This window comes from Pseudophryne corroboree, chromosome 5 (genome assembly GCF_028390025.1).
Source record: "Pseudophryne corroboree isolate aPseCor3 chromosome 5, aPseCor3.hap2, whole genome shotgun sequence".
NCBI lineage: Eukaryota > Metazoa > Chordata > Amphibia > Anura > Myobatrachidae > Pseudophryne > Pseudophryne corroboree.
In genome coordinates, this window is record NC_086448.1 from 643130949 (window position 1) to 643145448 (window position 14500).

Genomic DNA, 14500 nt, shown 5'->3' on the forward strand with positions numbered 1-14500 from the left:
GTTCTCACACATAGGGGTAAATTTACTAAGAAGGGAGTTCTATTTAAGATGGGAAGTTGCCCATAGCAACCAATCAGATTCCAGGTATTATCTTTTAGAAGTGTCTCGATGAATGAGAAGTAGAATCTGATTGGTTGCCATGGGCAACATCCCATCTTAAATAGAACTCCCATCTTAGTAAATTTACCCCATAGGGTGCTGATGACAGCCGCATGGACACCGGCCAAATGCGACAGTTGGATTAGGCTCAAATCCGACAGTCGGATTTGATCACTCTATTGAATAGGGGTTGTCGGATCCATTCCGACAAATGCATGTCGGAATGGATCCGACTCTTATTGAATATACCCCACAATCTACAATATACTGATAACAATAAAGAGCATTGGTGTTGCTACTATGACTCATGGGGGTAATTCCAAGTTGATCGCAGCAGGAAATCTTTTAGCAGTTGGGCAAAACCATGTGCACTGCAGGGGGGGCAGATATAACATTTGCAGAGAGAGTTAGATTTGGGTGGGTTATTTTGTTTCTGTGCAGGGTAAATACTGGCTGCTTTATTTTTACACTGCAAATTAGATTGCAGATTGAACTCACCCCACCCAAATTTATCTCTCTCTGCACATGTTATATCTGCCCCTCCTGCAGTGCACATGGTTTTACCCAACTGCTAAAAAATTTCCTGCTGCGATCAACTTGGAATTACCCCCCATGTACTGTACTGTATGTTTAAATACAACCATGGCGCAATCACGAATCCAAGTTGCTTTCTAGATTTTTGAGCTTTCTACCAAGAATAGACAGGTTTTCTTTCTATACCTCCTGCTGGATTACTGCCTCTTTGGAAATTTTGCTGGTTGATCAGGATGGAATATGTAATTCAGCCACGGCTGCAATGCTAAAGATTCCCCAACTCTTAAGAAAGGTTTAGAGTGAAAACTTTTATTTACCCTCTGCTGCTAGGTATTTATCATCTGTGCACAATATCTGACAAATGTCTAGGTTAAAGCAAAAGAGTCATTGGTTTGCAAAAATAGGTAAAAGTGTATTATGCTTTTACAAATAAATTCCAGTTATTAATATCAAATGGATTTATTATTCTTCCTCGAAGTTTAGGGCACAAACAGGGCAAATGTAAAGCTTTATTACCGAAATTTCCCAGGTCCCCAGGTACACTGCACCACTTAATGACTAGAACGCCAATCATTAGGAAAAAGCCTGACAACTGCATCGTCAAGAGCTAAAGGAAAACAACATTGCTTAATGCATGATGTTTTCAGTCACACTGGCTCAATGAAAAGGCATGTTCTAATTATTGGAAATTATTGTGTTAGGCTTGTTCCTATTTATTACTAGTTATAAACAACACGGTTGACTGTAATACAGAATGCGAACTCTGTTCTTGGTATCATTAAATGTCCTTTATTTCCAAGACATGGATGAATAAACACTGTATCCTACAACTGCCATAGACATGAGATGTGGATTCCCAGGCAACACCTCAACCGCTCAAGTTCACCATATACTTTTTTGCTCCAATATTCAAAAGGGAAATCAAATTTCTTTTCAGTAGGAAACGTAAGCAGTAAGTTACAGCTATTGCGAGCTGAAGTAATACACTTTTCATTTTTCTCATTGAAATCATGGCATCTTGGGATTTTTCACAGCATTCAAAATTGTTGAAGTGGAAACAAAAAAAAATTCAAACCAGTCACCAGATCCAAAATTAGCATTTTATTCAGAACGTGGGGTCAGAGGTGCATCATTTATATTCTGGTACACAATACAGAGGCAAAGCCGTTGTCAGAGACTCTCCAGTTTAAATGCTTCCCAACCCCTTAAACATGAATTAGTAGCGTCACCAACGTCAGTTTGCCTCTATCTGTTGTTGTTTTTTTATTTTTGGTACAAATTATGTAAAACATTTGTGCTAAGAACGTTTTGTTTTCGCCCTCCCAAAGCAATAATAATAATAAAAAAAAAAAATCAGTGTACGGAATCTAGAGTTTGTTTGATTAAACATAATTGTGTTTGTCACCTGTTTCGTAAATACTTTATCCGTAAAGAAAAGGTATAACCATGCAAAACCTGAATTCATAGTCCAAATAATACATACACATGTTCTGAAGTTCGGAAACTTCTGTATAGACTATGCTGATAAAACATTATGTACACATACCATTTTTACAGTGAAGTGAAAAAATACCCAAATGAAAAAAGTGTACATTGATTAAGACCAAAATGTGCCTATCTTGTGAAAAGAAGAAAAAAAATCGATCCTGCTACAAAAAAAATAAACTTAGTTATGCTAGAAACTGGTAATATGACTACTCCCCTTTCCTGCAACAACTGCAAAACTCTGTGACTTTCAATGAAAAAAATCCTAACATCTAAAACTAGGAATAATGCACTGTACATGTCAATCACGTGGATTTGTTTGCAGCTAATAAAGTTATTCTAATGAAATTTGTTCTCAATTTCAGATTTTAACAAAAGCAACACAATGTAAAAAAGAAAAAGAAAAAAAAAGGCGTGATGAAAAAAATCCTTGATTACTTACGCCACCCCACCCACAACATACCTTGTCTTTTCACCCTTTCAGAAATCAGTACCATTAAAGCGTTGAACATAAAACTAAATCCGATCTGAAAAAGGTACAAAAAGGCACATAAAATCCCAGTGCTTCTGTACTGTAAAATTCAAGTGTAACTGAGCTCAATCAATTTTTTCCAAACAGTATTGGATGACTGATATTCCCACTGAGCCCAAATTGGTTTGCAGCCTAGGCCAAAGCTTTCAAACAAGCACTTGTGCTAGTAGACTACAAAGTTAAAGCCAAGCTTCTTTTACGCTTTTTGGGAATATCAGTTCAAATGTTTGTTCTTGTCCACAAAAACGAAAGGTCAATCCAAAGTTCAATCATCTCCTCCGCCATACATGTCAGCAAGTTTCTTGAAGCGAGGACCCCAGTCATTAAGGTAATCATAATCTTGCTCGCCACCACTACTTGATGAGTTCAGGGAGCTTAGAGACCCAGCTGTGGAGCCACTACCTTCATAGTCAAAGACTAAGAGAGAGTCGTAAGGTGGAGCTGTGGGGTCATTGTCTGCTGCTTTCAATCCCTATAAACAAAAATAAAATATTTTAAGATAATGTATTTAAAAAATACACATTTGCATATTCAGTGAAATAATGCATAATATTCTACTAATAAGCCACGCATATAAACATTTTTCACATCCATTAGAATATTAGAAGAAGAGATGCTCAATATTTTCCAGCAACTTAAAACTGACAGGAGAGTCGGCCAGTTCAACAACATCGAACTTGACCCCTCTTTGTTTGTGGTTTGACCAGTTTTCTAGAATTAAGGGGTTAATTTACTATGCATCGGTGTGTAAAACCCAGCGCTTAACATGGCGAGTAAAAGCATTGACCTTCTAAATACAGAGCATACCTGTAAACACATTTAGAAGCACCAGGTCGAACCCGATGCTTAGTAAATAAACCCCTACATACCAGAAGCCAATTACACTTGTCGAACAATGGTTCCAGCATCTTTAGTTACAAGTCACATATGAGGTATGTGGCCCTATAAGAAATGCAGCCTTAAGCTTTTATAGAGGGAATGAGAAGGTAAAATGATCATAAACATCTTTACAGTGTACAGTATAATTTATTTCTTTGATATCTCCGAGTAACACTTTCACAAAATATTGCTAGTAAATTATGGCATCAATAATCATATTTGCTATAGATAATTTGTAGATTTATCATACATATATTCATGTTACTTGTGTACTATAAGCTTAAAATAATAACAGTAATGGATGCAATACTGTAGCTTCAGAGTTACACCCCTACGTATGGTGTTTTTAGAGCATATATCCCATGATCTGCAAGAGGTTAGTGATAGCAAGAGTAAATCTTTACTTTGCAGGAAATATTAGACATGCTCCTCAAGAGAGTGCATCTAACAAGTAAAAACAATAGGCAGGTGGTATAATCTGTGAAAATTACTATCTTGGGTTGTTACATTTACTAATGTAACAACCCAAGAAGTTTACAAAAGAAGAATCAAGTTTACTAAAATATACATTTAAAGTTTTCCACCTTCAGATTACATTTTACTACCTTGTGCATGTCCCATTGCAACTTTTGCTAATACGTTTTATCTCTATTGCTTCCTTTTTTTACTTTTCACAGTTTTTTTTAATATCTTAAAATATGACATGGGGCTAATGTGGGTGAACAAATTGACCGAAGCCAGATTTGTATGTACTGTAGGCAGGGGCGGATTGGGAACAAAAAGTGGCCCAGGAAAAATTTGTACTAGTGGCCCCACATGGGCAGCACCAGAGGTGTAAGGTCTAGCCATGGGCCATGGCAGCAGCACCCTCCCCCCAAGACTTTCCAGATAGTGGGCATGTCCAGCATCAAGGGAGAAGTTAAAAATAAATAAAATTAAATATTATGAGCACATTATATGATACACCTTCAGAATTTAGGAAACTATATCATTCTTTAGAAAGATATATTTTCTTGCTTATTACACCAACCGTATCCCAATCACTATTCACTCAATCTTATATGTCAGCCAAGCAAGCAGACAGAGCATACACTAGATCATCTGCAATCACAGGCTAAGTGGCAAAGTCATTTTCCTATATGCAAATTATTTTTCTCCTTATTCATTTTGTCTATAAAAAGGACCACATGTTCTCAAACAAAACAGGCCCCCACGGGTGCGTTGGCCCACCGGGAATCTTCCCCGTAAACCCTATGGCCAATCCGCCTCTGACTGTAGGTAGATTTCTTAAACGTTGCAGAAGGTTATATAAAATATACAAATACATTAAAGTTATTTTATGGTAGAAAATCGCGTTTAACCCCGCCAAATGATTTGAGAGGAGTAGTGTATATAAGTTATTGCAGAGAGGATCATTGATATTACAGGAAAGATTGATTGCAATACTTGCAATGAAGGCTTATGATTCTTAACTTTATGGAAAGAGGAGACCGGTCATGCATATTAGTGATAGATGACAATTTTTTTTCGATAAATGACTATATAAAAAGAGTTTGCATGGGCTAAAATGTGCACATTGGTCAAGCCAAGATTTAATATATAACTGGTAAAATTAAGAAATGAAAGAATTATACAGATATTTTACAGAGGAATTTGCTTTCATTTAGTAAGAAATGGAATTGAATAATTTAAAAAACTTTTAGACTGAAATAATTTACAGCAAATACCTCTAGAGGCTAACAAGAGGATACTAAAAAGCAGTAAACATAAAAAATTAATATGAAAAAGAAAATAGGATTGGGTGAATTTTTCAAATATGATCCCTCAAATCTATATAAAAATTTTGTATGGTTTGTTCCCAATGGCAATTCATGTCATTACGGTCCCTATGACATAATGCCATCAATCTCAGCAGCCATGAAGATGCAATTCATAGCGGAATGCATTATTAAGCCCATGACTACTTCACAGGAGAAATGGTAGTATGCGGAAGAGTTGACGTCTGTCTCATGTGCCAGTAAACTCTCCCCAAATGCGAGAGTCTCCCAGTAGCATGCATGGAGTAGACACATAATATATATGTGCTTTGAGATAGACTCGATCCTGTTCTTTTCTGCATTCACATATTCATAGCTAAATGTATTACATTTAAATTACATTTCATTGGCATTAAAATACATGTATTTACTGGTGTTTTTTTAACTGTAGTAAAAACATGTAAAGAAGTATGACAATGGAACCCACTGATTCCTATGACCCATATACCCATATACTTACTTGCAGTTGGGAGTGTCTGTGTTGCAGTATTTTCATTACTGTTTATTGGGGTCAATCTCCCCCAATGTATGTGCAAGCATTTATAAACCACCTCATGTCACAAAGATAAACTTACCCAACTAGCAGCAGCAATTATTATCCTGCTATCTTATTTAGCATGCATTCCCCATATATTTTATAGCCATTCGGGGCCACTGTTACTTAAGTTTTATGTCACTGCACAGATGTGTCCTCATACAGTGCATCATGGCTGCAGTCGTACCAAACAGCCCCTCTCGGAGTGCCAGGTCCTCTGAGGCTCTGCTACCATTGGGAATCTTTTTTGTGTTTTCTGCCAAAAATGCAGCTTAGTTGGAATGTGATATGACTCGGATGCACTGGAAGACTGTGCTTATTAATTTGATATGCAACACTTGTATATCTGTGTGTGACTGAGTCTGAATCTACTGTATATAAGAAGTGCTACAATCCAAGTTCCATTATACTTTGTACACAGAGTCGCACACAGATATACAAGTGTTGCATATCAAATTAATCAGCAGAGTCTCCTGGTGCGTCATAGTCGCAGCACATTGCTACAATCTGTCAAATGCATTTTTGACAAAACAAAAGATGCCCAGTGCTAACAGAGTTGCATGTGACCTGATGGCTCACTCACGCTGCATGGCGTTTTGAGGATAGTTGTATAAGGACACATCTGTATAGGGAAGTTTGTTGGCGCTATATAAAGTCAAATAATAATTATCATCTGCAACTATACACATTTGAGGGATTCGGCTGGACTTTGGCTTAATTAATGTACAGTTGGAAGCTATGTCCAACTGCTGCATTCCTTTTCAGTGATGTGCTTATTAGCGTGGCACTGGAGTTGTGGCTCTGGGGAGAGAAGGGAGGTAGTCCGCCACTGTGGAAGCAACAGGCACACTAGTAGTCAGTGGCCACACTCACTGTGATGTAGACATGTCCCATCCAATGCAACGCAACATAGCCTTTTGGTCACGTCCCTATTTTCAATGTTTGGAGAAATAATCATGCAATGACAGGACCCAGGGCCTGAAGGGATAGCTATTGCTACTTCAACCACATCCCCATCCATTTAATCTCAAACTCACTTAATCTTCGGTGGTTTTAGCATTTACTAAGGAAGGCATAAAACATGGAGATACATGTCCATAAGTAGATATTTCATGTGAATATGTTGAGAAAAAATGGAACTACAGCTCATTAAAAAAATTGGCATATTTAAACAAATGCAGTCCCATGCACATCAAATTCTTAGGTGTTGCATAAAATATTTATCAAAAATGAGTTCTATTTAATTATTTGTGTTGCTTGGGGTTGATTGATTCAGGTTGGGGCCCATTGGGCTATCTGTATGTGCAGGCGTGTGACTGAAGCAGGATGGCTAATGCTATTCCTCATGCAGGCCACTAGTAGTAGCAGAAGTCTGATACTACAGAATGGGTAGGACAGATATTGAGAATAGCTACAGACTAGCAGAACAGTCTGTAGCTGCAGCAGTAAGTAGGATGTCTTGGAGCAGACTAATACACTGGACATGGGTGTTGGGAACAATAATGGAGAAAGCTGTTGTGAGAAATGCTGTGAAGCAAATACTGGAGCAGGTTTGTTGGATTATAATGGAGGAAATACTGGAACAATTACTGAATCAGGTGTTCTGGAACACACTGAGGTAATCTGGCATAAATCTTGCAAATAGCTACAAAGTTCTGTTCATTGCTGCTTATAGATTGTAAACTTGCAAATAGTGCCCTTTTACCTCAATGTCTGTTAGTTAATGCCCCATCTTGTTTTATTTTTGTTTGACCTCAATGTTAAACCACTTCTTTAGAAATTTGGATCCAGAATTGAAGCCTTAATGAGTTTTGAGGCAGTAATGGCTTATTTTTCCATGAAAGAAGATTCTGACATAGAATATTGTCTTGAAAGTCAGAAGCGATAATGATAAACTGGATACAGCATCTGGTTTGGGGCTAAGGTGTCTATTTACTAAGCCTTGGGTGGAGGTAAATAGTCGCTGGAGATAAAGTACCAGCCAATCAGCTCCTAACTGATATGCCACAGGCTGTGTTTGAAAAATGACAGTTAGGAGCCGATTGGCTGGTACTTTATCTCCAGCGACTTTATCCCCATCCAAGGCTTAGTAAATAGACCCCTTTGGGGGACCTTTACTAAGCAGTGATAAGAGCGGAGAAGTGAGACAGTGAAGAAGCTGCCCCATCAACCAATCAGCAGCTCTGTTTAATTTTATAATATGCAAACAATAGATGTTACTTAAGTGCTGATTGGTTGCCATGACAACTTTTCCACTGGCTCACTCCTCCGCTCATATCACTGCTTAGTAAATGTCCCCCCTAAATAATTAGTCTCTTGGCTTTTGTTTATATATTCCAATTTTTTGGTCATCCAACAAGTTCGTTATCAACATAGAAGTGACATTCAGTAAATGAAAGACTTCCCTGCTACCCACATAAAAAATGTTGCACAAGAAAATAAAACCTGAAAAAAAAGGCACAAGGTTGTAATTTCCCCTGAATATATATTTTCTGTGAGAAGAAAGCGCCAGCTTGAGTCTAAGAGGCATCAACTATCTGAAGATAAAGTATACTTAAGGTATATATTTATCTTTGCTGACAGTGTGATTCCAAAACTATCATAATAATAAGAAATTATTATAGAAATTTCTAAATTAAAACTTTGTCGGGCCAACCTTGAAAAGAGCCTGTATCGCCAATGAACTTAGCAGTAAGGTGATAGCTATTACTTGATTGTAGCTGAGGAACAGTAAAAGGCAATGGAGGTCTCACAGTACTAATACCTTTTTCAGGTACCAGGAGATGGCAATAGGTGCCTTATATCAGAAAAATGCATACGTAGTCCCTTATGACCTCTTTATATTATGCTGTTGGAAGAGAAATGCAGATGCACACTCTTAGCACTAAGAACACTGCTAGTAAGAATAATTTAAATGTTAGGGACCCATGTGATGCAGTCACCTGGTCGCGGTACATGGGCCTGCATATTTGCGCAAATGTGTGCTAAGAACTTTAACTATACTCCATATTAATTGTGAGGGTTTATGTAAATTATTCTTACTATCAGTGATCTTAGTGCTAGGAGTGTGCATCTGCAGCTCTCTTCTTCCAGCATAGTATTAGAAGCCTCAGTATTAAAGCAACTCTTAATATCTTTAGTAATAGGGTGTGCAGTCCAGACACCCCCCCTTTTCCTCTATATTTGTGTATATATTGTACACTGGAAGGCAAGGCTTCCTTCCTCTGGTATTGGCACCCCTCCCATTTACTCACAGGTGTTTTAATTAGCAAGACACCTGTATTTCAGATCTCACACTGATAAGGGCACTATTTAAAGGTAAGACCTGGATACATTTATATAATGTAATAGTATTAGGAATGTTAGGGACCCATGTTAGGGACCCATGTGATGAAGTCACCTGGTCGCGGTACATGGGCCCGCATATTTGCGCAAGTGTGTGCTAAGAACTTCAATTATACTCCATGTTAATTGTGAGGATTTATTTAAATAATTCTTACTATCAGTGTTACTAGTGTTAGGAGTGTGCATCTGCATTTCTCTTCTCCAGCATAGTACTAGAAGCCTCAGCATGATAACACCTCTTAATATTTTTAGTAATAGGGTGTGCAGTCTAGATGCCCCCCCGCCACCCCACAGAAAAAAAGTCTTATGAGGGGTACACACTTGGCCGACCCGCCGACAGATTTGATAAGTATGCGACACAGCATCCACATTCATCAATTAGCCAACTGATATATCTGGTGGTTCCTGTGGCCAGCATATCGATCGGTTGCCTGTATACACATGCCGAAGTGCACAATATATCTACAAGATATATCGCATTAGTCGTGCGATGTATCTATGAATGACATGATTCACAGATATATTGGTTGTACAAAGCAGTCAATGGGACGCACGTTATATCGTTCATCGGCTGTACGAATGATATATCTGCAAGTGTGTACCCAGCTTAAGTGCAATACTTGTGTAATAACATTAGTTTGTAATAACAACAAACAAACAAACAATCAAACAAAGCCAAGCATAATGCGAAGACTTAGTGTGAATAACGAAAGCTATGTTGAAGGGGGGCAGGCTCAATGCTAGACACCCAAGCCAGGTAAGTTATATATTGTTACAATAATCCTTTCTTCTAAAGCAGTATACTGTATACGCTTGGCTAGAATCATACAATTCTTTCAAACATTATGTAAATGTTATAAGCTTACTAGCTGGTGAGAGTAAGCTAATAGTAAGAAGTACTGTATTAGCATACTAGGTGGATGACCTGTTTCACTACAATGAGGTTTTGCAGCATTCTTTTTTATAAAATAGCAAAGGACTACTAGAAATTATTGTCCAAAACGCATCCTATTATATAAAGGTAACATGAATATATTTTACCTTGTGTGTTTGGAATCTCAGTTAGCTAAACAAATAATACAAGGAATACATTTTGTCCTTCACTATTATAACGTACACTGCCTACTTTGCTTAAATAACTTGAATACCAACTCACTGGGCTGTTAAAATGCTTCACAAGACAAGTGTATAAAGCACTTACATAATTGATTTCATTTGGCTGCTCTATACACTAATCCTATTTAAAACAACTCTTGGTAATTATGAAGGTATTGAATTTCAACTATTCTCCTGGACTGAAAGGGGGATACGTGAGGGAAATAAAAATTAACTATTATTAAATTTGGTTTATAAATGAATTTAGGAGACAATGCGGTACTGGTAGACTATTATTTGCAAGCCAAAATGGATTTCTCCTGTGAATACCATAGCCAGTTTTTTAAGAGGTACAAATGTATAGTACGGATACATTCATTGTAGAATAAATGTTCTAGATACACACTGTATTGATGAAGAACAAGCGGCAAGAAGCAAGAAAATGGCGTTAATTGGGAAAACTTGGAGACGTATCCATTATTTATATAGAGCACAAAACTTATTCAAAGCACAGACAAGCTGCAACGTTAATGCCTTTTACCAAAATAGTCTTTTCAGCGGCAAACTGATCGTATAACTAGGTATACAGAAAGCAAGTAATTTACTAAATGAAATCACTGACAAACATAAAACATTAATGAGACATTGTCTCTACATTCCTTAATTCTGCAACTTGTTTTAATTACATAGTTTAAAGAGAAGAGAGGGCCAAAAACTTACAGGTTCCGAGCAAGAGGATGTTGCTTTAAACCTTCACACCTGAACTGCAAAGATAAAGCAAAACTATGGGGGGCATGTACAGGTAATAGGGTGTGAGAATCAGGAAGTGAGAGATTTTTTCAGAGTTCTCCCATTTCTTTAAAGCAGCAATCATTTACACAACTAAATCAACCTGGTTTTGCAGTGTAAATGATTGCAGCTTTAAAAAAAACAGAAAACTCTCACAAAATCTCTCAATCCTGATTCTCACACCTTATTACATTCCCTTCTATGATTCTTGTTGGTGTCACTGTGCCAGGACAGACCTGCTGACAATATTAAACATATATACCTTGCTAGCGTGCTTGTAAGTTTCCATTCAGAACATAAGCTACACAAACTGCATGCCTGTCCCCATGGTTTTGCTGCAGTTTGGCAATGTTTTAAGTAATTATGACTATTTGAAACGGAAGGTAAATAGAGCTTCAAATAAAGCTAAAGCCATGAGAACACTTGAATGCTTTACCATTGATTTAGTCTTAACACGTAATTAATGAAGTTCTAATCATTTCTGGTGATTGGGGGCATACCAGTCCACACGTGTACAGCATGTTATATGGAATGAATGCAATAGTAATAAAAAATAGCAAACCAGCAGTCTTGAGCACACAGGCACATAGGAACATAAGGATTACTGTATATACAGGCAACTCCTACACTGCTGTAGGTGCTAACCTTCATCTGTAAAACAACTTCATCACAGGCTTCTCTTGTTTAATGATAAATAGCAGTATTAGCATAACAGATGTCATACCCGTGTTTCATTCAGTGATCCTTAACTAAGCATTTTAAATCATTCTTACCTACATTTTTTTTTTTGTACCATCCGGGAAAGTTCAGAATCAGGAATCGTGCAGAGTGGGAATGATATAACTATATGATTCACAGATTTACTAAAAGTGTGTGGATGGCAGGAGGGACCTGCTCTCAGGAGACTTTGGGATTCCCCAAAATTCAGGTATCTCCCGTCCGTATCGGGAGAGTAGGCAGTAATGCTTTAAATGAAGATTTTTGATGGATGTTGGATTTTGTCAAAACATCTAAAACAGCAGTAAAGTAAATATATTTTAAATTCACCTCATTTATAAAGTCTCCAATATCACCAGGATGAGGAGCAGCTGATCTAATAGGGTACTGAGGCTCTGCGTGAATTGGTCTTTCATCCATACGTCTTATCCCAGCAGGTTTGATTGTGTCTGGTTCTACTGTGTCGGGCTGCTGCAGCTGGCTTAAATCATAGTCCTACAATTAACAAAAGCACAATTTAAAAAACTATAAACAAGCAAAAAATAAACAAAAAATGCACCATTAAGCATGTTTTGCTTAAATGAACGCAGTTTTCCTGGTGGAACAATTAAAACATTTTACACTCAGCTTTTATACACTTTTTTTTTTATATAACCATGTGCAGACATTCAGCCGATGTTCAGTTAGGCTTTTGCTATTAGTAAATCTCAGGAATAATGGAAATATTGAGATTCAGTATTCATTGATGGTGTCAGTTTTAGGTGATAAAACACCTCAGTAGTATCTGACGCAATCAACACCTTAAGGGGAAAAAAATTAACTAATTTAAAATGTGTGAAAAAGGAAGTTGTGTTTTTCACTTTACAAGATGTAACATTTACTTTTACATGTGAAGGTACACAGCTGTACTGAATTATAGAAAACTGAATCTGTCATCAACTTAACCCCATTATTTTACTCTAATTTCATGTAATTTACTTGGATGCCTTTTAGAATATGTATTCTTTCTATACAAACATCTATAGCCTTATTAATTAATATATGGTAATATAAATAGCCAGTGTGCCCATTTAACTGATAAATTTTTAGTAATTGAAAGATACTACAAAGTATGGAGAACATAGACGTAGGCTTGGACCAACATTTAAATAAATCATAGAAATCAACCAGTACAACCAAACTAGACCTTTAACTGAACTGTCTTACAACTTTTGCAAATAAAAATAAATAATTAAAAAGACTAGGTCTTGATTCCACCAGTACAGTAATAAATGGTATGTTACAACTGTTCAGGACCTTAACTAGGTGTGTGCAGGGGGAGGGGGGCACGGCACATATCGCTGCAGGGTAGGAGGCGCTGTTGGGGGCATTTGTCAATTAACTGTTTTAATTATTTTCACTTGCAGCTTAACCCCCCCCCCCTCCCCCTCTTTGTAGTGTGTGGCTGCAAGAGATTGGATGTGTAGAGCCAATTCTATATCTGGCACAAAAAAGATTAGTTATGGCTCTGCATCTGTTTAGATACTGTATTTTGCTATGAGGGTAGGATTTCTACACCAACATTATTTTTCTTTTTGTTACTAATTGATATATTAAATTTAAATTAATGTTAAAGAATAGTTGCTTGGATAACTCCCAGGTCAGCAGATGGAATCATGACCGCAACAGCAGTAATATATAGTACAATTTTACTAGTTCTGGGCACAATATGCAGTATATGTCTATTATGAAGTATATGCAATTGCGGTCGAATTCCCTAAATTGTCGAAAAACTGGACTTTTTCGCCAAAAAAAAAAATTCGACAATGCAATTCAGTACTTTCCGTCAAAAAAACGGACTTTCAAAATTCGACTTTTTGAAATTCGACATTTGTCAAATTCGACATTTCTGCAATGGTACAAATGCGGCAATTCGACAAAAGTATATTCAATTGAAGTTTGGAAATTCGACAACAGTGCTTTTAGACAGTAAATTCGTCATTTTCAATCCGCCACACTTTGGTGGGTGAATCTAATAAAAAAAATTTAAAACATGTTTTTTTTGGTGTTTTTTTTATTGGTACATAGCATATCTATTTATATTAGAAGGGATTAGGTACTTGGTTTGTATTTTTGGGAGGCACAAGTATTATTTATATATTTTTAAAAATATATATATATTTTTTTTAGATGGAATGGTAAAATCCCGGAAAAAAAATTGCGTGGGGTCCCCCCTCCAAAGCATAACCAGCCTCGGGCTCTTCGAGCCGGTCCTGGTTCTAAAAATCCGGGGAAAAAATGGACAGGGGATCCCCCGTATTTTTAAAACCAGCACCGGGCTCTGCGCCTGGTGCTGGTGCATAAAAAATACGGGGGACAAAAAGAGTAGGGGTCCCCCGTATTTTTTACACCAGCATCGGGCTCCACTAGCTGGACAGATAATGCCACAGCCGGGGGCCACTTTTATACAGCGCTCTGCGGCCGTGGCATTAAATATCCAACTAGTCACCCCTGGCCGGGGTTCCCTGGGGGAGTGGGGACCCCTTCAATCAAGGGGTCCCCCCCAGCCACCCAAGGGCCAGGAGTGAAGCCCGAGGCTGTCCCCCCCATCCAAGGACTGCGGATGGGGGTCTGATAGTCTTGGGAACATGACAAGAATATTGGTTTTTCCTGTAGTACTACAAGTCCCAGCAA

The 14500-nt window shown here is 37.6% G+C and overlaps 1 protein-coding gene across 2 annotated transcripts in view; it reads right to left on the reverse strand.

Annotated features, from left to right (window-relative positions):
* Nucleotides 1–1719: 1719 nt before the first annotated feature.
* CDH2 (cadherin 2) overlaps nt 1720–14500 on the reverse strand; it is a 409683-nt gene continuing 396902 nt past the window's right edge. For both annotated transcript variants that reach the window (XM_063923643.1, XM_063923642.1), the window contains exons 15-16: nt 12158–12322; nt 1720–3122 (exon numbers count right to left, since the gene is read on the reverse strand). In XM_063923643.1, coding sequence (XP_063779713.1) covers nt 2916–3122; nt 12158–12322 — 372 coding nt within the window. In that variant the 3' untranslated portion in view covers nt 1720–2915. The remainder of the gene's footprint in view (nt 3123–12157; nt 12323–14500) is intronic.